This window comes from Euleptes europaea, chromosome 13, assembly GCF_029931775.1.
Source record: "Euleptes europaea isolate rEulEur1 chromosome 13, rEulEur1.hap1, whole genome shotgun sequence".
Lineage (NCBI taxonomy): Eukaryota > Metazoa > Chordata > Lepidosauria > Squamata > Sphaerodactylidae > Euleptes > Euleptes europaea.
The window spans coordinates 60,006,490-60,031,673 of NC_079324.1; the positions used below are offsets into that span (position 1 = coordinate 60,006,490).

A 25,184-nucleotide genomic window follows, 5' to 3' on the forward strand; every position below is an offset into this window, starting at 1 on the left:
AATGACTCACAGCTAAGCAGGTGTCTAAAATTACTACCAGGACCTTGACTAAAATCTTTAATACCTTGTAAGAGAATCTCAGGCAATGGGATCCTGGAACAGATATTTTACAACATGCTAGCATACAGGAATCTCCTAAAAAGAAGCAGGGCCAAAAATTCAAGTATTTCAAGGAATACAAAACACAGGGCAGCTTTCCTATCAAGCCTCAGGATGTGCAGTGTCAAATATGAACTCCTGTTCAAACCAGAGATAAGGCTGAACAGAAAAATCTTAGATTTTAAGATGGTATAACATAAAGTCTTAGCAATTCTCTAGAAAAATACTGAAAACATACACTACTTCTTTCTAAACTGCTTCCAGTTTTGCTTTAGCTATGAACTTTCACAAAGGTGCCATAATGTTAGTGGTACTGACAAGGGAGAGAAAGTGTTTGTTACAAGAAAATTAAGCCACTCTTTAAAGTACCTAGAGTATTTTTAGGAGCGGCGATTACATGTTCCGTGTCAGATGTTTTAAAGTTAATTGGTGCATGCTCATGGCGGGGGGGGGGGGAATAAGAACATTTTGTGTCTGCTACAAGAGGTCCCATACTTGCAAAATTCAAGTGAAAGAGGTATATTCATATTACAAAGGTATTTGGCTGCATCATAAGGCAATCAATGGGGAAAATGCGCTTTTCTATAGTGAGCTGTATAAGAAAGACGTCTAGGAACATGATTGTTTTTACAGACAACTCCACAGACTTAGTGCCTACAGCACGCAACTATGTAATTTCTTTATTAAAATGTAAAGAAATGCCATGAAAAGAGAAAGGTGTGAACTTGTATCCTTCGCCTTTATAGAACTTGTTCTGAAACTCTACCCTGTAAAAAGACAAAATAAAAAGATACATTAAAAATAAAGGGAATCATGCATCCATATCCTTTCTCCACCAAAACTGCCATGCAAACATGCTCTAAATCTTATGCACAGGCAATTACGCAATAAACTATAAATGGAGGCCAGGAGGACAATGTAAGGTGCTCTGGGTTCCCTTTGGGGAGAAAGGAAGTGTATAAATGAAGCAAATAAATAAATAAACAGAATCTAAACAAAATGGAGTTTCAAACTGAACCCCTTTTTAAGTTGCTGTGGAAAGACCCATTACCAAATATGTCTAGTTTTTCTTTAAGAATTAAATATTGCACTAAAGACCCCAAACATTTTTCTGGCGAGCCACCCCTTTTTTGCAATTATAAAATATAAAGGAATACACACCAGTGAAGCCGGATAGCGTGTAGAAAAGCTGAAAGACCCTCCATGGCTAAAAGGATAAATATTGTTAAAACCATGAATAAGGCCGAAACTGGAATCAGGAGCAGGATCCCGTAAGAGGCATCCACGCGAAGGCCCACCCGCATTATCATGGCCCACAGCACTTCGGATAACTCTGGAGGGGGGGAAATGTAAAACACTCATTTTAGTTAACGCTAAATAGTTCATCTACTTTGTCATTCGTTTTTATACTATGCAAGCAGTTAGCGTATTCCTCCCATTCTGCAGTCATTCCATCAGTTGCCCTCATCAGTTAGGTAAAGGTAGTTCCCTGTGCGAGTACCGGGTCATTCCTGACCCATGGGGTGAAGTCACATCCCAACGATTCCTAGGCAGACTGTTTACAGGGTGGTTTGCCATTGCCTTCCCCAGTCATCTACATTTTACCCCCAGCAAGCTAGGTACTCATTTTACCAACCTCAGAAGGATGGAAGGCTGAATCAACCTTGAGCCGGCTACCTGAAACCGACTTCCGTCAGGATCGAACTCAGGTCGTGAGCAGAGCTTTGGACTGTAGTACTGCAGCTTACCACTCTGCGCCATGGGGCTCGGTGCCCTCATCAGTTACCAGGCTCAATTTAAGGTACCAGCCATCACATACAAAGCCCTTCGTGGCCTTGGGCCCTCATATCCATACGACCGCCTTTCCCCCTATGCTCCGCCACAACAGCTTCGCTCATCTGAGGAGGGCCTTCTGCAGGTGCCACCAAGCAAATGGGTAAAATTAAAAACTGCCCGTATACGTGCCATCTCCGCTGTGGCCCCCACTTTGTGGAATGGTCCGCCAGAGGAGGTCAGGAAGACTCCCAAGCTCCTGGCTTTCCGCAAACTAGGCAAAACTGAATTATTCGAGAGGACCTTTGGCATAGGAAACAGGGCTGCACTGCATCGATGCAGTTCATAAAGAAGCCTGGGGGTAAAGGGTTGGGGCGGGTGTCCCCAATCTGTTTCGTGCTTGCAGGCATACTTGGAATTCTGACATAGCATGGCAGGCACAACTGCACATAAAACTTGCTCTCCTCTTGGTTTGGGAGAATCTCTCTAGAAGGAGGTCAACTAGCCCCGTATTTCTTCATTCTGTAAGCTCCGCAGCAACGCACAGCCTTCTACCTCGCGAGATTCAATGTCTTGCTATCTGCAATTTTGTAAGGGGGATTTCAAGAACTACCTCACTCTGCCAGGAATTGCCCTTGTGGGAGGAGATGCACTGAAACTAACATATGCTTTTTTACTGTTTTTACTGTGCAGAAATTGGATCCAAACTGTTAACTCCCATCTTGGCAAACAAGACAGGACTTTCCGATTCTGCTAAGGTGTCCTTTCTCCTGAATAACAGTTCTTCCAGTATAATGGTGAAAGTGGCAAAAAAATTTCAGAGTGCCATAAAAGTGCAATTTGACAAAATTCAGAGATGAAGGTTGTTCTATAATTGTAATAATTTGGCTTTTATGCAATTTTTTTATTGTTTGACTTGTATATTTTATGCCATTAAAGATTTTGGTAATGGTATTGGTTGGCACAACAACAAAATGATTGCCACAGCTTAACTTCAGTAACACAGTGCAGATCCTTTTGCTGTAGTGGCAGCTGCTGCCAAAGCAACATTTTAAAAAATCCACATAGCCAATCAAATCTCCAGTAGTCAATCAGAAGACTTGCTGGGCAAAAGCCCTACCTGGCCCCACCCAATTTCTGAAAACACTTGGCGGGCACCATAAAAGGGGTCACATTGAAGATCACTGGGTTAGGGGCTGTAGACTATGCCACCATGTATAATCTGTACTCATTGTTGCTGTAAGTAGGTTCCTACTATAATTTTTGCATTTGTTTAATGTGTCATGCTAATATTTATGCTTTGCTTGACCTCTGGAGGCATCCAGATTTCTACATGTCACACCCTATTGCATTGCCTATTGGATGCTCCACACCCTGTTGATTGTACTGACAATCTGTGTAATCCGCCCTGAGTCCCAATGAGAAAGGTGGACTAAGGATAACATAAATATTAGAGGATAAAGAATATAAACTGGGGAGGGATGTTATAAAATGGACGGAATGCTCCCTTCCTCAATCACTTATTTTCACAGCAGCATATACTGAAGGACAAAATAAGCCTTATATTACTTTGTGCGTTCAACAATCAACAAAAAAGTTTCTTAAGAGACTCCCCCACCCCCCAAACAAAACCCAGATTCTTATAGGGGATACTTACGGGCGTGGGCCAGACTGAGAGCCCAGAGCCTCAGGTATGAAGCTGTGTTGGAGATGCATCCGAGACAGTATTCAATGGTATGGATAGCTTGATCCATGAACACGTCACCAAAGACAAACTAAAACAAGATAATATGCGAGGATTATAAACTTTAAACACCAAGGGGGGGGCACAACATTCATTGCTTGTTACTGCTTGAGAATGATAAAGGAGCGAGGGGCCAAGCATGTTGCCCTGTGCCTAGTTAGCAGCCATGTGAAGGTCTTGTTATCTACACTTCAAGGCACTCTTACTCTCTGTGGTCAAGCAAAAAACAAGTAACAAGGCCAACGATAATTAAAAGCAAAACTTGTCTAAGTACATATACATTTGATACAAGTTAAAGCCAAATGATGCTAATGACTCCTATATGGCCTTGCAAGGAGGCCTTCAGACCACATAACACAACTGGCATAATATACAATAAGACACGAACCGTAAACATATAATCACATGTAGACCATACAGGTTTCAGCATATTTGCCTTCTTCAGTGGTCTAAAAGTTTACGGATTGTGTATGACTGTATATCTTATTGCATATTATGCCAGTTGTGTTATTTTAATACATGTGGTCTGAAGGCCTCCTTGCAAGGCCATATATGAGTCATTAGCATCATTTGGTTTTAACGTGTGTGACGTTCGAGGTTACCCCCTTGTGGCGGCTGTGGGGAGTGATGGGTCCTGGGCCGGGTCCGTCCTGGCTCCCCCCCTCACCAGACCCAAGACTCCGCTCTTGGCTGGCCTTCCCTGGGTCCCTCTCTCTACCCCACTCCCTCTTGGGGTTATAGAGCTGGCCTCAGAATAAGAGATTCAGGGGGGAGTTAATGTCACTCCTCCCTCCTCTCTGCAGCTTGCGGGCGTCCTCTCTCTCTCTCTCTCTCCCCGTCTCCCTGGCCTATGCGCTGCTTTTCTTCCTCCCCGGCCAAGGCTCAACCCCCTCCTTATATCAGGGAAGTCCTGCCCCTTCCCCCTCTCAGGCTCCACCCACCCGAGGTTACAAAAGAGGGGCCATTCTCCTCATGGCTTCCCTCTTCCCACTCTGGTTTCCTCCCCCCAACCTCCAAGTCTACTGGCAGTCTGGGCTATGTCGGCCGTCTTCCAGGCCGGCAACTGCATCGCCAGCTGGGGCTCGGCGCGGCAGTGCCTCCCCGGTCGCTTGCGTGCCCCGACCACGAAGGTCACTTCCGCGGCTGCTGCTGGGGCGTCCCCGCGGCTCACACCTGCGATTCCCGCGGGGCCGTGCTCCGCCGCGTCCTCTCCCTCCGCCCAGCTGGGCTTCGGTCCTTTCCCCACCTCCCGGCCTCTGCCCGGCGCCTCTCCCACACCCCTCCTGGTAAGTGCCTCCCCGGGTTGGGTACGGGCGCGGTCGGTTGCGGGGGCTCCCTCCACCCAGCTGGGCTTCGGCACTTTCTCCACCTCCTGGCCTCCGCCCGGCGTCTCCCCCACACCCTTCCTGGTAAGTGCCCCCCTGGGTTGGGTACGGGCGTGGTCGGTTGCGGGGGCAGCGGCATAAAGACCCGAGGCGCTGGCTGGGGCTGGCGTCTCGGGACAACGTGTATTAGATTTATATGTACTTAGACAAGTTTTTAATGGTTTTGCTTTTAATTATATGGTGGGCCTTGTTAGCTGTTTTTTGCTTGACCGTCTAGGTACTTGTGTTTATAGGGTTAAGTTTTGTGTGTCCCCCTTTTTTGGACCCTTACTCTCTGCAACACAAAATTACATGGGTATTCTGAGGACAGATGTACACTACCACAACCCTCCTACAACAACTGACAGATGTAGATGGCCAAACAGAAAGGCCAGGAAGATACCCACAGGATTACAAAACCACAAAGAGCTTAAAACACCTTCACAATAAGACTCCTTTTACTTCCACCCAAACTAAAAGCGGCCGTGCCTTTTTACCTTTTTTTTCTCTTCCTCTTTGTGCCGGTTGTCCAAAGAGCCGTCTCCCTCTTCCATATCGTGAGTCCTCAACAGAGCAAGCTCTTCTTCGCTTTCCTTTCGAACTAACTGGTAACCTTTCTGGGTGAGAGAAGGTTAAGAAGTGATGCTTAAGCATGTTGTAAGCAGCTGTCGACTTGTTGGTCAGTGTTTATTTTGGTTTGCACTGCAAAACTCATCCTGTCGCGAGGGCTGAAGCATAATGGTTTGGATTTATTAAAATATTTATGGACTTACTTTTCTCTACATAGTAGGCCCAAGGCAGTTTAGGGGGGGAAATCCTGAAACACATAACGATTGCCTCAAGGGACAGCCACTCAGCCAACTGCACAGCCAGATGGGGAAGTGACCTGGTGGGTCAGCCAATCAGCAAACTGCACAGCCAGATGAGGGAGTGGGAGGGCCTCAAGGGACTGCCAATTAGCAAACTGCAGAGACAGATGGGGAAGCGGGAGGGCCACGGCGTCTTGACTGGCCCAAATGCCAGCCCACTGCCACCCAACAGAGCACGTTGCTCCTGGAAACAGGAAGAACCAACTGCTCTTAGGCTCAATTAACTTTGGCAAGTTGTACATCTATCTAAAACTGTGAATATGCGGTGAGTCCACCCCTCAAGGTACAAAATTCTATAGACACTTTGCACCTGCCTCAACTACTGCTGCAGAAAATGAATCAGTAAGCTTACAGAACCATCCGGCAAGCTGTGTGTGGGTGTGAAGTGCCGTCAAGTCGTTTCCGACTCATGGCGACCCTATGAATGAAAGTCCTCCAAAATGTCCTATCTCTGACAGCCTTGCTCAGATCTTGCAAATTGAAGGCTGTGGAAAGACACCACAACTTTAAGCCTCAGCAGCTTGCTGGATTGAATGATGAGACAATCCGGCAAGCTACTGAGGCTTAAAGTTGTGGTGTCTTTCCTTTTAAGTGTGATCTGTTTCTCTCTGCTGACTGGGGACTGCAAAATTTGGCGAAGAAACACAAGCATTGATTTTTAAAGGTTTCTGACCAACCCAGGACACAACCGCTCCCGCTCATTTCTTTCCAATACGTACTCTGTATGGCCCAAATCCTTTGCGCCCGTTGTTCAACCAGTATAAATAAAATGGTTTTCCAAAAAGCAGCACAGGAACTGAAAGCAAAGCAATAGCCAATAGAAGTCTCTGTACAATCATCTGTTTCATAAAGGGAAAACAAAGGGAAAACAGTTACAATTAGTTTCCTGTTAACAATATAACCCCCCTACCTAATTGATCAGGGAGGTGCACCCCTCTACTTTTCCTCTCCACACCCAATGGATGCAATGAAAATAAACTGGCATACAATAGTCTCCAGTTATACAGGACGTGTGTGGTTTCTTAGCACAACAGGAACCCTACGTAACAACTCATTGACATATTAGCATGATTATCACGGAGCTGACTGGAGCACCACCGTATGAATGAATGGCTGCCCCCTCCACTTCATTACTCACACTCCACCACCACCACCCCATCCCTCAAGACAAATATGCAAAAAGTTCCTTCCTGTTATCCCACCAGCCCTAACCTTTAAGCGCTCATGCCTGGCTTGGTCTTAGCGTCCCATCTATGCAGCGCTTGCCTTTTCGCAACCAATGCTGCTGTCTGGATCCAGGCATTGTAGGGATAAGTCTCTAATCCCACTGCTTTGGACGACTATTTTCTACCCGTTCCTAGTGCCAGATTAACGCGCTTATTCACCTCTTCCCAGAATTCAACAGCTACTGGACATTTCAAACGGTGACTCAGAAGCAAGTGCCACCTGCCTGGGGAGAGGCTGTTTCATCAAGGGCATGGTCGCTGCCACTTGCTCTGCCCCTCTTTTCCAGCTCCTGGGACTATAGAGGAATCCGCCTTCTAGAAGGAGGGAAGGAAACGCTCTGCCTGCCTGGGCAGTGATGGATTCGTCGAGGGCACAGCTGTTGCCACCTGCTCTGCCTTATGTACTAATCGCAACTAGTAATTGTGAAGTTGGGTTGTCCTGCATATCTGTGAAATCTGATTGTCTTGTAGACATTTTAAACATTGTAAGCCACTCTGGTACTGTATGGTATGGAAAAAATTGGGTTAAATGTGTTCTAAATAAACAAACATATAATCCATTGTGGCTTCCTGCATCTCAAACAACTAGCCAGATGTTGTAAAATAACAGATGCAAACAGAGTTTGGGCCATAATTAGAATCACAGAATCATAGAATTATAGAGTTGGAAGGGACCACCAGGGTCATCTAGTCCAACCCCCTGCACAATGCAGGACATTCACAACTACCTCCCCCCTCCCCCACACCCCCAGGGACCAAAAGATGGCCAAGATGCCCTCCCACTCATCATCTACCTAAGGTCACAGAATCAGCATTGCTGACAGATGGCCATCTAACCTCTTCTTAAAAACCTCCAGGGAAGGAGAGCTTACCACCTCCCGAGGAAGCCTGTTCCACTGAGGAACTGCTCTAACTGTTGGAAATTGTTTTGATTTAATTTCAACCCGTTGGTTCTGGTCCAACCTCCTGGAGCAACAGAAAACAACTCGGCACCATCCTCTCTATGACAGCCTTTCAAGTACTTGAAGATGGTTATCATATCCCCTCTCAGTCTTGTCCTCTTCAGGCTAAACATGCCCAGCTCCTTCAACCTTTCCTCCTAGGACTTGGTCTCCAGACCCCTCACCATCCTTGTTGCCCTCCTCTGGACACGTTCCAGTTTGTCTACCTCTTTCTTAAATTTTAAGGGGAGAGATTCAAGCACTTGCTTAATTCTCCTGCTGAAATGAAGCCAAAGCATTGTACTTCCCTCTTTGGGAAATCCTGAACTATAATAGAGATGGGCAAAAGAAAGGAATTCGGTCTTGGAATGCTCTCTTTCAGAGCATAATGATTACCCACCTGTCCTTGGAAAAAGAGCTGCTTTTCTTCTGAAGCAGGAGACAAGAACATGTTAATGAAGTGAATCAGAATGCTGGGAGCAGGCTCGGGGTCGTTGGCGGTACAAGCCAGCCATTTAAAGATGATCAAAAATACAAGGTACCCAAAGATGGACAGCAGGAACAGAAGTTGAGGGATGAACACCAAATAAATATTGTACTTCTGTTTGAAATACCTGAGGGGGAAAAGAAAGAAAAGTTTGAAGGCTTTTCGTTTTGGCCAAAACCAAAATCCATTTCTCCCATTTGCTTATGCCACTTAGACAACACTCCAATGGGAGCAAGGCCAACCTATTCACTAGATGAATGGGTGTCCACTGCACACATTCCTTCCAGTGGCTGCTGTCTGCCCTGGCACCGTTGCTAATTCTGTGCCTGGGAGAATCCCCTCTCCTGCAAGGATCCTAGCAAAAAGCAGATGCCTATGGAAGGAAATCGAGGGGGGAGGGAAGCCCACAGCTCGGCCAGGCAAGCTGGTGAAAAACTGTACACCAAGCCCTGATTCCTTCAGCCACTAAGACAACAAACTTCAGCAGAAATAAGGGAGACCTGCAGGTCATAATTCCAGGGTGGCAGCCATGCTAATCTTTAAAGTGTCCTGACCTGGCCAGGTTGGCCTGATCTCAGAAGCTAAGCGGGGTCGTCCCTGGTTAGTACTTGGATGGGAGACCAACAAGGAGTACCAGGGTTGCTACGCAGAGGCAGGCAATGGCAAACCACCTCTGAACACCTCTTGCCTTGACCCTACAGGGTCATCATTAAGCCAACTGCAACTTGAAGCCCCCCCCTAAAAAGACTGTTCATTTTGTGCTGCAACAGACTAAAAAGTATTTTATTCCAGTATAAGCTTTTGTGAACTAGAGCTTGCCGTATATACTTATTTTCTTAATATTGTCTCATAAATTTCTAGCAAGAAGCAATTACATGCGACTGACAAAATAGGCCCTAGTTCATAAAAGATTAGAAAGACTGGGGAAGAAGGAGGAGGAAGAGGAAAAGAAGAGTCTGTTTTTATATGCTGACTTTCTCTGCCACTTAAGGAAGAATACAACCGGCTTACAATCACCTTCCCTCCCCACAACAAACACCCTGTAAGGTAGGTGGGGCTGAGAGAGCTGTGACTAGCCCAAGGTGACCCAGCTGGCTTCATGTGGAGGAGAGGGGAATCAAACCCGGTTCTCCAGATCAGAGTCTGCCACTCCAAACCACCACCCTTAACCACTACACCACGCTAGATCCCAGTTTCTGTTACTAAGAGGCAAGAAGCCAAGAACATGCTCCACAACCCTTTAAGCACTCTCCTCAAGCTAGGTCTGCAGTCTTTGCTACATTTTCCTACAGCAATTTAAAGCCGTTCCCACCTCAAACAAAAAGAGAAGGCATACAAATCACAGCTGTAACTATGCGGGCCCACTTCCATACTCACACGTGATTAAAGCCCCCCAAGGCAACGCCAAACGTCATGTGGATCACTCCAAGAATTATAGACATTTTCATTTTGAAGGAATTTAAGAAGCTGAGGCGATTGCTTGCCAGGCTCCAAATCTGGAGGGAAAACACACAGATAGATGCATTCAAGGTCCCTCTCTTTGCCCTGGGAAACAATCCTGAAGAAGCTCTTCATTCGAATTTTAACCATAAGCAAGAATCTGAAGATGGCAGCAGCTCCTTCACTCTGTGGCAAGCAAGGAACTCTGTGCAACTTCTTCACAAATACTCTATAGCAGAGATACTTTTAATTTATTTTTTCAAATTTATAGCCCACCCTCATTCTCAGCCAAGGCCGGGCTCAGGGCAGAACAATAATTAAAACCTATATTAAAACTGTAAACCAGGTGGCCTTAAAAACAACTCTGATGCCACAGTGTACTGGGTTTCAGCAGGTCAACCCCCCACAGATGTCAAGAGTTGGGAGGGGGGAGGATGGGGAGGCCAGTAATGATGGATAGACTTGTGGCTGCCCTCAGTTGTAGGGCCGGTGGAATAGCTTCATTTTACAGGCCCTGTGGAACTCATTAAGGTCCCGCAGGGCCCCGATGTCACTAGGAAGGCTATTCTACCAGGCCTGGGTCAGGGCCGAAGATGCTGCTGCAAGAAGGGTGAATTGGCTGAAGATGCCCCCTCCCCCATAGCATATTGATCCGGAGGGGCTTCTCAGTCCTTTGCTGTAGCATTTTGGGGGCACCGGAGGCTGCTTGGGTGAGGGGGGGGAAGAGGCAGGAAAACCCCACTTCTGCAAGCTCATGCAGTTCACTGGGACCTTGGAGACAATCCAGAGTCTCCTTTACAGGCTCGTCGCTACCCATGGTGGAACTTTGGGGAAAGAACACTCACCGGGTCTATCCCAAAAGGATACGCTCCTCTGAACACTCCAGTCACCGCTGAATTCAGCATCAAATGCGAATTCTTCAAATCCTCAGGTCTACAAAAGGAAACAACAAACAGGACCTGAAAGGTGTTTTTAGCACTTTAGCAGAACTTGAATCTCATTTTACATTTAAGTTTAACAGTTAGTTGCTTTTCTACTAAAACATTCAAAGCTACTTAGATAACCATGGTAAGAACACACAATAATAAGATTCGACACACATGAAGCGGCCTTATACCGAATCAGATCCTTGGTCCATCAAAGTCAGTATTGTCTGCTCAGACCGGCAGAGGCTCTCCAGGGCCTCAGGCAGGGGTTTTTCACATCATCTACTTGCCTAGTCCCTTTAAGTGGAGATGCTGGGGATTGAACCTGGGACCTTCTGCATGCCAAGCAGATGCTCTACCACTGAGCCACAGCCCCTCCCCTTCAAGATTCAATATCAAAATAAATAAACACAAACATTGTTAGGACGTGAAGCTTAAAAAAAAGGCCATAATCTGAATTCAGGGGGAAGACTCTTGAGAACATAGAGAAGGGTCCTTCCAGTGGCAATCTTCTACTGATCTTGTACTCTTTTTGGAGAATCACTGCAAGAGTAACAGATTTCCCTGAAAAAGCCTGTTGGCCAAACGCATATGAAGATTTGGGAATTTTAACTGAGCGATAAAATTTATTTTTACTTTATTTTGCACCATCAGCCTTGGTCTTATTTTTTATCCCATAGTGACTGGTGCGGCCCTTGTATTTTCTCCTTGTTAATAAAAGGCTACCATCCAAATTCAGGTGGAAGACTCGTGAGAAGAGGGGCATTTCCACCTCTCAGCAGAAACTAAATAAAAAGCTAAAGCTTGGCAGATCTCCCTGGGTGGGGAGTTCCAGAAGGTCACTACCACAACAGAGGACCCGGCTCTGAGGTCTCAGATCTCACTTCAGTAATTTATTTTATTTTTTTAATTTAAAACATTAGCTAGCTGCCTTTCTATCTTTTTGGAAAACTCAAGGGGACTTACAATGTAAATAAATCACACACAAAAATATAAAAACCACTAGTTACAATCAATAATTTAAAACTTCCAGTAGGCAGAAGAACCATCAAATGCCATCTGAATTAGACTATGGGTAGACGCTACCCTAGCCAGGTAAAAAGGAGGGGAAGGTAAATGCAAGGGAAGACATACACCGGGTGCACTTCTTTTAAGACGGAGACAAGAACCGTAAGCTCATATTTTGCTCCCCCACCAGAGGTGACCAGGCTAAGTAAAAGCCATGATCACTGATTGCTACTGTGACTAGTTACCTTTTTTTCCCTGATACAATGCTGCTGTTTTCTGAAAGCGCACTGTTCCACTAATGCACACTGTGTTTGACCATGGCAGTCAAGGTTTATTTTTCAGTAAGCCAGTCATGATTTTACACACATTCAGAAGATCTCGTAAAGGGGCCGAAATAACAAATCAATCACTAGAATGGCAAGTATACACAATAAGTGTATATGTGTACCAGGGCAAAGGTACAGCGCTCCACAGAGACGTACGGTCAACAGCTGCCTATTTAAAGATAGCGGACCACTCCAGTGCCACTTCAGATTAAGCAAGAGCCACTTACTTCCACACTTTCTGCTCAAACATTTGTGAAACGTTCCAATGGGAGCCAAATATATTCAAAGACTTTGAAAAACAGTCATTGTAGATCAAGCCGGTGTACACCGAAAACAAGCCCATCAGCAAGATGATGTATCGCCCATCGAAGAACATTTTCATGATCTGCAAACAGTAAAGCGCAGGAACCAGTCAGGGCCAGGTGAACTTTAAAGACAAGAACATTGATTACAAACTCAATACATAAGCCTTGGATTCATTTCAAATTAGCAATAAACAGATGTTTAATGTGCAGCCTTTGTGGGACCACAGCCTGGGGGCTCCTTGGAGGTCCAGTATGTAATAAGAGTTCTGCATGAACAGGGGCCACCCACTCTTGATGACATGGGGTGCCTGGAGCCTAAAAATACAAGAGCTGGTCTGCTGGACCAGACCAAGGCCTTTCTAGCAATACTAATCAACCAGATGTTCCTGGAGCAGTAGAGTACCAGCCCTTGCCCTCTGTGTGACACGGTAAAGGAAGTTTGACAACAGAACCAATTACTGGGTGGAGGGGGACACTCCCTCACTGGGGGTTACCTGGAAAAAGTTGGCCAGACATCAGTCAGGGATACTCTAGACGTAGATTTCCTGCACTTAAGGGGGGGGGGTTGAACTACTTGGTCTGAAAGACCCCTTCCTTTCCAGCTCTCTATAACTGTATACATTTCAGAAGTTTACAAGTAGGGCTTGACGACAACAGCCACGTGAAATTTATCCTCAGTTGTGTGCACATGTGCATAACTTTGTTACTGTAAACCAGGTGTATGAAATATAAGCTGTACCTCTGGCATTCTGTGGTCTTCAGACACCAGTATTTATAAGCTGTGTCTGTTTGTCTCTGCATGTACACACTGCTGCATGCCATGTGCTACTGATCTGTTCTTTAATTCCTTCTGCCCTGGATTCTACCACCAATCAAATTTCTGCGGACGAGCCCCAGTTCCAGTATTGAGTGAAATCTTCCCCCACCACACACACACACACTTTTTCCCCATACAGTTCATTCATCCCCACTGCAAGAGCAGACTATTTCTCATGAACACATGAAACTGCCTTATACTGCACCAGACCCTTGGTCCATCAAAGTCAGTATTGTCTACTCAGACCGGCAGCAGCTCTCCAGGGTCTCAGGCAGAGGTCTTTCACTTCACCTACTTGCCTAGTCCCTTTAACTGGAGATGCCAGGGAGTGAACCTGGGATTTTCTGCATGCCAAGCAGATGCTCTACCACTGAGCCACAGTCCCTCCCCAACAGGGGTCAAGGCACAGGATACCAAGACAGTCCCTTTTTCTATTCCACAGTTGCACAAACAAACACACGCTACAGGTGGGAGGGGAGAGCAAGAGGCACACTTGCAGGAAGCCCAGAAATAGAAACATTAATTGTAAATCAAGAGTCAGGTTTCCTTACCTCGTCTTGCGATCGCATCAGTCGCGGGTGTTTTTCAAACATGACCATTAAGAGAGCAAACAAGAACATCAGGAAGCCGTGGCCGCAGTCTCCAAACATGACCGCAAATATAAATGGGAAGGTGATTATGGTGAACAGAGCTGCAAAATCAGAGAGAGAGAGAAAAAATCAGAACAGCTATTTTTATTCACACCATCTCAGAATTCTATAGATGTCTACCTTTGTTATTTAAATCAGTGACTGGGCTTTTGTTTTTGGCTGAATGAAGAAGAGCTGGTTTTTATATGCCGACTTTCTCTACCACTTAAGGGAGACTCAAACCAGCTTACAATCACCTTCCCTTCCCCCCTCCCACAAGAGACACCCTGTGAGGTAGGTGAGGCTGAGAGAGAGTGACTAGCCCAAGGTCACCCAGCTGGCTTCATGTGTAGGAGCAGGGAAACAAATCCAGTTCACCAGATTAGCCTCTGCCGCTCATATGGAGGAGTGGGGAATCAAACCCAGTTCCCCAGATCAGAGTCCACCGCTCCAAACCACCGCTCTTAACCACTACACCATGCTGGCTCATCCAGTTCCTAAAGAACACAAGCACGTTTTGGGGCAAGGCGGTTTCCAGCAGCAGGTAACTGCAGACTCCCTCTTCCTTCTCCTCAGAGAAACTTCTCTTGGAGTTGCTCAATCCAGGCTCCAGCCAAGTGACTGCTAATTGAGGAAGAGGTCGGTAGAAGAGAGACAGACGGGAAATGTGCACTGATGTCCGTACATATGAAACATGCAGAGGGGAATTTGCATCGGTGCAAGGGTGCGCTCTTCACAGCAGCCAGCCTGCAAACTTGATTTTCAATTCAGAAGTGAAAATGCCACCCCTCCCCCCATAGAAACCATTTAACTGCATTATTTGCAGCGCAGCCTCCATGCATGCATGATATCACTCATGCTTAAAGACCAGAGCCAACCGCATCCCTGCTGCTCCAAGCCCGTCTCTGCAGAAAGACCATTTTCTGAACTGGGCAAGCTTCGCCTTATACCTGCAACCTCTGGCACAAGACGTCTTTCCCCAACTCCATTCCCTACTCATCTGGCACACAGGGGACCTCGTCGGGAGAGTCAGCGTGGTGTAGAGGTTAAGAGCAGTGATTTGCAGCAGTGGACTCTGATCTGGAGAGAACCGAATTTGATTCCCCACTCCTCCACATGAGCTGCGGAGGCTAATCTGGTGAACCAGGTTGGTTTCCCCACTCCTCCACATGAAGCCTGCTGGGTGACCTGGGGCTAGTCACAGCTCTCTCAGCCCCACCCACCTCATAGGGTGTTTGTTGTGGGGAAGGGAAGGTGATTGTAAGCTGGTTCGATTATCCCTTAAGAGAAAGTCAGCATATAAAAACCAACTCTTCTTTTTCTTCTCCTTCCCTCCCCACATTGTTTGTATAATGCAACCACTAAGACTTTGGTGCCAGGAGTCCATTCTGATTCAGGGTACACCAGGGTGGTCAAGGTGCCAGATTGAGATTAGGGAGACAACGGTTCAAATCCCCACCAGGCCACAAAGCACACTGGGTGAACTTGGGCCTGTCACTCTCTCAGCCTAGTTACTCTCACAGGGTTATTTGCGAGGATAAAATAAAAGGGGGGGACGGACTATGCAAGCTGACTTCCACTCTTTGGAGAAAGGGCAGTATAAAAATATTGTAATAAAATATGCAACAGCAGTGCTGGACAAACATTATATAGATACTTTTGCAATGCATGTTAAAGTTTCTAGGAAAGGCTACTTTAGGCATTTCGAAAGGAGGGAACAACCAGGTAAGGGGTTGCAGGTAAACCCTGCTCTCAATAAATATTTGTGTACCCGCAACAGCACCTACCTGGATTGACTTCCCTGTAATTTCCAATCCCATATGCATCAACAATGTTTTGGAACCCCAATGTAAATTTATTCGTGCGGATCAAAGTAGGAGGTGTCTCCGTTGTCGGGATTGTGTTGATGAATGATGGGACTGAAGCTCCACTTTCTCTCTGAGTTCAGAATTAACAACGACAACATGAATTACTCTTTACAAACTGGGAAAGTATCAGTTGCTTTTCGCATTCAGTCATCCAAAAATTAATCCCATGCAGATGTTGAGTATGGAGATCACTAGAAACCAGGATTGCAGCACCCTGGTCCCCACCACCACCAGGCACCCCCACAGCATTCTCATATCAACGTTCACATCGGTACATAGGCCTAGAATCACAGAGTTGGGCCATACAGACCAAGTAGTCCAACCTGCTACTCAATGCAGGGAGTTGGACTAGATGGCCTGTATGGCCCCTTCCAACTCTATGATTTTATGATTCCAGGCCTGTGCACTTGTACACAGCATGGGCCTGAAAAGCATGATCCCTGCACGAGGAGGGGCCATGGCTCAGTGGTAAAGCATCTGCTTGGCATGCAGAAGGTCCCAGGTTCAATCCATGGCATCTCCCATTAAATGGACTAGGCAAGCAGGTGATGTCAAAGACCTCTGCCTGAGACCCTGGAGAGCCGCTGTTGATCTGAGCAGACAATACAGACTTTGACGGACCAAGGGTCTGATTCAGTATAACTTTGCCATAAACAGATTACAATGCTAAGTGTACATGCCCCTGTGCAAATAGAAAAACCATCATAGGTGTAGTATGATCCCGATCCTCCACTCAACATACATTCCCAGAGTCTGCACAGCACGACAATCAACCCTCTTTAAGCCTTACTGTCTGTTCAGATTCAACCATAACGATCCACGTCAGTCACTCAGCACTTCCTTTATTTCTATTGCAAATATACCCAACATTAACACGATGCTAAATCCTAGAGTGCCCCTCAACGTCTGCACAGCCACCCCGCAAGCTAGTTAATTGACTCACAGATCCTTCCTCGAGGGCTCGGCGCATGTTCGGCAGGTCAGCAACCGGGCACCAGACCTCCGCAATGAGGCATTTGTTGGTAACATCAAAGCTGCAGAGGTTAAGCACGTGATAAATGGCTTTCATCTTCTTCACTTGGACATCCCAGGTGTAGATTGACTCAGACGCTTTGCATAAAACTTGCCGCAAGTAATCTTCAGTTTTATGCAGCACCTTTGTTTTTGTTTTGGTTTAAAAAGAGTGAAATAAGATTTTTAAAAGATTAAACCCACAGTTTGGAATAGCCTGCCAGGTATAGTACAGAAAGCTCCCACATTCACTCTCTTCCGTAAAAGGTGCACTGTGAAATTGTTTTACTGAGCCTTTGGCAGAAGTAACTAAAGAATTCCTCATATTAAGAAAATGAGAATCTATCAAGTGGCAAAGGGGATATATGAAGTAAGCAAAGACATGTAATTGAATTGAAATAATGTATGAGACATATTCAGTAGCAGCTTCTTGTTATAGTTAGGTATAAATGCAGATGCTGAAAGGTAGAACTGTTTAAAAAAATAAAAAATAACAACAACATGATATTGTATTTAAAGTTCAAATTAATATAGTAACTAGTAAAAAAAAGGTGGAATTTATATTTTTGTTTAGTAATAATTCTTATCATTGATAGAAAATATCCTAGTAAAAATAGCAGGGATTCCAATTATAATGGTTCAGGTGGTTGTTTTACCTTGCTTATGTTTATGATTTTTTTCTTTTGTTCCCCCCTCAAAATCCCCTCTTTAATTTCTGTATCCCATATTTAACAAATCAATTTAAAAAATTGTTTTTAAAGAATTCCTCCAATTGGCAGCTAGTGGTGTTATTTGCTGCAGGAGTTGCAAGTTGAACTTCATTTATATTATTTTGTCTAGGTTTTTTTTTAACTGTGTTTGTATTTTATAAGCTGCTTTGGACATTGTAGAAAGGTGGGATACAAATATTTTTTAAAAAACAACACTCATAGCAAAAAGGCATTGTTCCAACAAAGGGCAATTTACAGAAACTAGCCATATCAGATTCTTGCATTATCTGTATTCTAAGCAGGTCTTGTGAGGTTTGTATCAGGAATTGGCCATTTCACCTAGCCTAAGCCTAATGGCCCTGATCTGGATGGCCCAGGCTAGCCTGATCTCGTCAGATCTCAGAAGCTAAGCAGGGTCAGCCCTGGTTAGTATTTGGATGGGAGACCATCAAGGAATACCAGGGTTGCTGTGCAGAGGAAGGCACTGGCAAACCACCTCTGTTAGTCTTTTGCCATGAAAACCCCAAAAGGGGTCGCCATAAGTAGGCTGTGACTTGATGGCACTTCACACACACAAGCCTAATGGGTTCACAAAGTAAGAAACAGCCATTCCACTCTTTCACATTATTTGCATTTAATACATAAACATGTATATATTTGTAATGTGCTGTTTGAGCAGATGTGGCTCCTAAAGTGTGAAGAACTAACCCATCCCAAGAATACATAGCATGGACATCCCTGGCTTACATGAAAGCCCATTTTGATGAAAACTATTCCTACCACAATCAGGAGAAGCCCTTTCCTTCATACAGACTGATGCTCAAAACAGAAAAAGCTTACAGGCACATTCTTCCATGAGAATGCACGCTTGATGGCTTCTCCAGCTGAAAAACAAGCAACAGCTACAAACTTCCTACTCACAATGTGCAGATCCTGAATACGAACTTGGAGTCCTTCCATAACCGTTTGGTGATCCTCAGGCGTGTTAGGATAAGGGTAGATGTGACAATGGTAGCTGGCAAAAAAGGAAAAAAATCTCTTGTCTACAAAAAAAGAAAAACCAAAGGAAGCAAACACAGTGCTGAAAAGCTAGGGGTTGGGTCACAGAGTCGTTCCACTAGCACAGGGATGGGGAACGTCCGGCCCGGCCCTCGGGAGCTCCTGGACCCAGCTGCGGAGGCACAGCACAGCGCGGCCCTCCCCGAGGGTGTTCCTGGGGCCCCGGCGCCCTTTGGACCTCCTCTCGTCGACTGTTGGTCGGCAAGAGGAGGCGGGAGGGGGAGGGACGCTTCCCCTAAGGCTGCCCCCTACAGTCGCAGCATTCGGCACACTATAAGCTCCTCTCACCACCTGTCAAGCGGCGAGGGGGGGGGGGAGAGGCCGGTGGCTCCCAGCAGCGGAACATGCATGCGGGAGTGGGTCGGGCTTGGAGGGCCTTTTGTGGACTCGGGGTGGAGAGGTGGGGCCCAGTCGCATGGGGCTGCGTGTGCTGCCGTGTGTGTGTGTTGGGGGAGGTGGGGATCCTGGGGCCCGGTTGCATGGGGCTGGCATGTGCGGGTGTGTGTGTGTGTGTGTGTGGGGAAGGCTTTTCTCTCTTCCTCTTTTTCTGTCACTCTCCTTTCTCCCCCTCTCTCCCTCGTCTCTTTCTTTGTCCTTCTCCCTCCGTCCTTTTCTCCCCCTCCATTTCTCTGTTGTCCTTCCTTCCTTCCTCCCTTCCTTCCCTGAGGATCGGCTGCGGGCTGCGCCCCCCTGGTGCCTCGTTTGCTCGGGGCCCACTGCTGGCTGCCCTCCCGCCTGCAGTCGCCAACCTCCAGGTGGTTTTGTAAACAAAAAATAGCAGTAAGGAAGAGAAATACCATATAGTAATGCAATATTGCTATGCTAAATTGATCACATGTGACAGAATTATATACATATTATGTCACAGTATACAAACAATTATATCTCTTCACATCAAACGTGTTAAGGAGGTCTATGAGCATATTACATTCAATTAAGAATATGATACAAACATAAAATATATAGCAAAATATAATAGAATACTCACACTTGGGCTGTTATGTAACTAGCTCCTGTGTTGGGCAGGTACTGAGGTCCTTACCCAGAAATCTAAACTGGCTACAGTAAAACCTGTCCTACTAATTGCTTGCATCTGATAGCTAACAACTTAAAGTTACAGACCTGGATTATAAGTAACTTTGTAAATCCATGGTGGTATTAAGTCCATGGGGCAGTAAAGTTCGAAAAAGATGTATATATTTTGTTTCTTGTTGTCTAAGTAATAAGTCTATGTCTATTTTATCATTGTTGTATTTAATAAATCTCCAAATTATAAAAAAAGAAAGATCTGTGTCAGTGTGGTTTTTTTCTAGGAAATGTTGCGTTAAAGGGGCTTCTAATACTCGGTTCCTAAATCTGGATAAGTGTTCACCGATCCTATATTTTATCGGTCTATTGGTTTTACCAATGTACCAAAGTTGGCATGAGCATTTTATGGCATAATTTAAATTTTTTGAATTGCAGTTGTTAAAGGAGGTGATTTTAAATATGTAGCCAGTAGAGGAGTTGGTAACTTCTCGGACTGGCAACAGGAACTTGCAATAAGAACAATGTCCACATTTATGATTTCCTGCAGGGGAAGTTGTGTCTTGTTTAGGTGAAATATTTTTCTTAATGAGAATGTCACGAATGGACCGTGTGCGTGTGTAAGCAAACCTAGGTGGTAGATTGCAACCTGGCAGGTTCTGTACCAGGTGCCAGTGTTTAAGAACAATGCTTCTAATCATAGGGGCAGCTGCCGTGTATTGTAAGACACACAGAAGTCTCGATTCCCGCAGAGGAAGAGGTCGTGGTAACACCAGTCCATCTTACCCTCGAAGAGCTGGCAGGAACTGCAAAACTTAGTTGTCAATTTATCTAAATGTAAACTTACCCAACAAGAAATCAAAGTATTACAGTTAGGTTTAGGATTTGTACCAGTGCCAAACTATTCTTCCCTACAAACCAGAATAGATATGTTTAAATTAATACGTCTCCTTAAACTGAAAGAACAATTTGGGGATAATGATGACACACCTGTCTACAAAAAATTTAAACCCAAATCAAAATATGTTCCCTTTTCAAACAGCCACTTAATTGCAGCATTCATTGATGTGGTTTTATGGGACATTGACATCATGGAGAAACGAAGAATTTATAAACAAAGTAATCTCTCCTCTCTGGATTGGGCAACTTTAAACACACTAGCTAATGATCAGGAGAGAAGTTACCAACCCCTCTACTGGCTACATATTTAAAATCACCTCCTTTAACAACTGCAATTCAAAAAATTTAATTTATGCCATAAAATGCTCATGCGAACTTTGGAGATTTATTAAATACAACAATGATAAAATAGACATAGACTTATTACTTAGTCAACAAGAAACAAAATATATACATCTTTTTCAAACTTTACTGCCCCATGGACTTAATACCACCATGGATTTACAAAGTTACTTATAATCCAGGTCTGTAACTTTAAGCTGTTAGCTATACAGATGCAAGCAATTAGCAGGACAGGTTTTACTGTAGCCAGTTTAGATTTCTGGGTAAGGACCTCAGTACCTGCCCAACATAGGAGCTAGTTACATAACAGCCCAAGTGTGAGTATTCTATTATATTTTATGTTTGTATCATATTCTTAATTGAATGTAATATACTCATAGACCTCCATAATACATTTGATATCTGAAGAGATATAATTTTCTATATACTGTGACATAATATGTATATAATTCTGTCACATGTGATCAATTTAGTATAGCAACATTGCATTACTATATGGTATTTCTCTTCCTTACTGCTGTTTTTTGTTTACAAAACCCGTTACAGCAGGCTAACTTTTCTATTTTTTGTAACCTCCAGGTGGTGGCTGGAGACCTGGCAACCCTAGCCTCTCCCCCCCTGCGCAGGGAGATCTACACCTGGTTATGGCCCCTGAATGATGTTATAAATGAGCAAATGGCCCTTGGCAGGAAAAAGGATCCCCACCCCTGCACTAGCAGAAGAAACCTTCCCTGATGCCAGGAGCTCCTGCTCTGGAGGAAAGCACCTTTCTGCTACAGGTCCACAAGAGGGGTTAGTGGGATTTGAAGTCTGCCTTGCAAAGAAACATACCCTGCTGGATATAAGGACCAGAAAGGCTGGCATAATGGTTTTCAAACAGCACTGTGGAATGTCTTGGAAGGTCAGCGTTTCCTTATGAGAGCAGTAACTGGGAATTCCATAGGAGATTAAGTCAGGAAGGATAGCCTTCCTGGAGAGAAGAATGCCTAGGAAACCAGGGAAAGACAGAATCTGCATTTTTCCTGATGGTGAATTAAAACTTGAGCTGACATGGTGATTTTTAAGTGCGTAGCTCAAAAATGTAATTTGTAAATTTGCTCTCAGTGTCAGGAGGATACAGGGAGTCTCACATGAAGCCCACTCACAGGAATGGGTGGAGGCTGCACACCATCAGTATTGCTTGTGTAACTACCAGACTGCGCGATAAGATTTTTTAAATCTTTAAGACTGTCACCTTTGACACCCCCAAAAAAACACCCTCTCTGATGCAAAAGACACAGAACATGAATAAGTATGAAATCTATGATTAAATACATGTCAACCCTTACCAGTCGCATATCTTCTTAACCTTTTGGCCTATCTGGTCACCCCAGTAAGATATTAAGAAACAAAACCACCTGGTAGGTTCTCCCTGAAAAGTGAACATAAATTGTCAGTGTTTAACTCTGATTTACAATTCTGCTACTGAATCTACCAACATTTGATCAATCAACTGTTTGTATGCAGTTGATGCAGGATTTCCTTAAAATGGGTTTTGACATACAGAAAAGAAAGGGGGGTGTTCTGTACATACACTCGCACAAACATTTTATACATAGGTCTGGGGAATGACCCAGTTGAAGTGGCTGAGCTAAGCCCAGCCCAGCCCCCCCCCCCCCGCCCGAATGGATACAGTGGCAGACACCAAACAAACCTTATGGTCACCATGCAAACTAGGGAGGGGAAGGGAAATTCTTTGCAGATTTAACACTAATGAGAGTTAAATCTGCAGGCCCTCGTATCATGGTTTCATACCCTGGTTTCAGTTAATATTTAGTCACGGATTAGGTACCCCGATGCAAAGTTTGACCATAATGAGAGAAAACCAACCATAGTGAACAATTAGATCTATACACACACACACACACATATATATATATACACACACACATGTGCAGCTATCACAGTTTACACGCAGCCATTACTTAAGCAGGGAGGGCTGAGAATGTCTCAGAACCATTCTGTGTTATTTAACTATCACAGTCACTCACTGTATCGGGATCGTCGAGACACTCTTCGAGTTCAGAATAAGAAAGAATCGTGTATCCTTTGCAGACTCTCCACAGCATTTTTTCAAAGGCTTCGATTTTTGTTCGGTGAATTAAGCCGGATACGAATCTACATTTTTGAAAAAAGCCAAAAGTTACTACAAGTGTAAACCTGAAACGTGATTAGGCAAGCACTTGGACTTTTATCAAACAAGGAACTCCCTCACCGAGTTCACACAGTTCAAGATTTATTTACTTTGTTTGTAAGATAAACTAGAACTGGGTGAACTTGGTGGGGACAGCCAGGAATTCAAAAGACTATCTGCAAGCCAAAGTAATTTAAAGCCGCTGATATGCATCAACACTACTCTGTCAAAGTCATTCAAATTGCACAAAACTACACCCAGTGGACTAAATGATCCCAACATTTATAGAAAATTTTAAAAGTATTATTCCACCCCCCATTTAATAACACTACAGTTAAGAGGAAGGATTACCATTAATAATCAAGCAGCAAAAACATATGGGACTGAATTTAAACAGTCAATATGTCCCTTATTTGTACTGAAATGCAGTTGGCGTAAAGCCCTAAAACATTCCAGCAAATAAATCACATCCATGCATGTACACAAATACATAAAATAAGATTTACAGGTTGAGTATTCCTTATCCGGACTGCTTGGGACCAAAAGTGGTCTGTACTTCGGATCTTTCTGTATGTTGGAATATTTGCATATACATAATGAGATATCTTGGGGATGGGACTCGAACCTAAACACAAAATGCATTCACATTTTATGTACACTTTATATACATGGCCTGAATGTAAATTTAAACAACGTTTTAAATAATTTTGTGTACACTGAACCATTAGAAAGCAAATTGGCATGCTGCGGAGGGCCTGTGAGTAATGCCTGCATGCCAGCTCAAAAAGTTTGGTTTTTGGGTCAATCCGGATATCGATGTCCGGATGAGGGATACTCAACCTGTATACGGATTCCTTTTCTCGTCAGAAGGAAAAGGCTAAAAATAAATTAATAAATGAGCCTGTGTATTCCAAGAAACAACCTCTTTTTTAAAAAACCAGAAGAGGTCAGACCTTTCACATCATCAAAATGCCAGATGCAAATTAGCAGCCACATGCATCGTGCTGATTTCCAGCTATGTCCAACAGCCCTGTTCTGCTTCATGCCTGATCATTACTTACCCCAATTTAGCACCAAGCCTGTGCATGCAGTTGTAGTCCACCAAAGGGTCACTTTCTAAAGACGGGAATTCTTCATAATTGGTCTGTACACAGGACTCAAACTAAAAGTCAAGTTAAGAAACATCATTTTCAGAATGCTTGGATCAAAGCAGAATGCTGGAAAGAAACGAAATCTAGCAAGATTGCATTTGCCAGCATTCAGACATTCTGAGCACAACTGACAGGAAATTTTTCCTGTATTGTGCCTGTTGAAATGAACAGGGACTGTGCAACTCCCATACATTCCTTTCCTTCCTATCTAATCTATCCATCTAATCTATCTATCAAAACATACCCTGCATTTCCTCATTGTTCAAGATGGTTTACGATAATAGTTGAAAACATTTCCTGTTAGGACCAGAATAAAAGAAACCATAAATCTTCCCCCCACCCCCCAATCTTCCATGGGGGCTCACAACAGAGCTGTTCTCAATTGATGCCACACAAGATTGTAACTGAAGCAGAAAAGCACAGGACATTCAAACATCTCTAGCCTAGAAAAGAAGCAAGCAGAGACAGCCCCTTCCAGTCCATTCTGCACAGACACACAGAGTCAGTTTGGTGTAGTAGTTAAGTGTGTCGGACTAGTATCTGGAAGACCCATGTTCGAATCCCCACTTGTACCATGGAAGCTCCCTGGATGACCCTGGGCCAGTCACACACTCTCAGCTTAACCTACCTCACAAGGTTGTTGTGAGGATAAAACAGAGAAGAGGAGAAGGATGTAAGCCGCTTTGGGTCCCCCAGTGAATTAAATAACTAATGCACCAGAAGTAGAACAACATCTGGCTGCTCTTGGCTTCTGCTATGTCCATTTGGGAATATTAGAAAAGGGCAAGAGTCCAGTAGCACCTTAAAGACTAACAAAAATATTTTCTGGTAGGGTATGAGCTTTCATGAGCCACAGCTCACTTCTTCAGATACCTTGTCCCTTAGGTATGATGTTGAGTCTTCTGCGTTTGGTGAGAAAAATGATGTCTGTCTGAACCTGTGCAAGTTTCTTCACAAGGTTGATGGATTTCCATTCTGTACGGCTAAATG

The 25,184-nt window shown here is 44.5% G+C and overlaps 1 protein-coding gene across 2 annotated transcripts in view; it reads right to left on the minus strand.

Moving 5' to 3' along the window:
* Positions 1–546: 546 nt before the first annotated feature.
* Positions 547–25,184, minus strand: part of ATP6V0A2 (ATPase H+ transporting V0 subunit a2) — a 33,484-nt gene continuing 8,846 nt past the window's right edge. Inside the window, exons 5-20 of one of the 2 annotated variants that reach the window (XM_056859435.1) lie at positions 24,105–24,187; positions 22,901–23,027; positions 22,199–22,281; positions 18,465–18,558; positions 16,766–16,978; positions 15,742–15,892; positions 13,877–14,016; positions 12,431–12,588; positions 10,789–10,876; positions 9,881–9,999; positions 8,417–8,630; positions 6,569–6,688; positions 5,478–5,597; positions 3,530–3,647; positions 1,261–1,432; positions 547–866 (exon numbers count right to left, since the gene is read on the minus strand). In XM_056859435.1, coding sequence (XP_056715413.1) covers positions 767–866; positions 1,261–1,432; positions 3,530–3,647; positions 5,478–5,597; positions 6,569–6,688; positions 8,417–8,630; positions 9,881–9,999; positions 10,789–10,876; positions 12,431–12,588; positions 13,877–14,016; positions 15,742–15,892; positions 16,766–16,978; positions 18,465–18,558; positions 22,199–22,281; positions 22,901–23,027; positions 24,105–24,187 — 2,100 coding nt within the window. In that variant the 3' untranslated portion in view covers positions 547–766. Of the gene's footprint in view, positions 867–1,260; positions 1,433–3,529; positions 3,648–5,477; positions 5,598–6,568; positions 6,689–8,416; positions 8,631–9,880; positions 10,000–10,788; positions 10,877–12,430; positions 12,589–13,876; positions 14,017–15,741; positions 15,893–16,765; positions 16,979–18,464; positions 18,559–22,198; positions 22,282–22,900; positions 23,028–24,104; positions 24,206–25,184 lie in introns of both variants that reach the window. The other variant, XM_056859434.1, reaches the window with a different exon arrangement.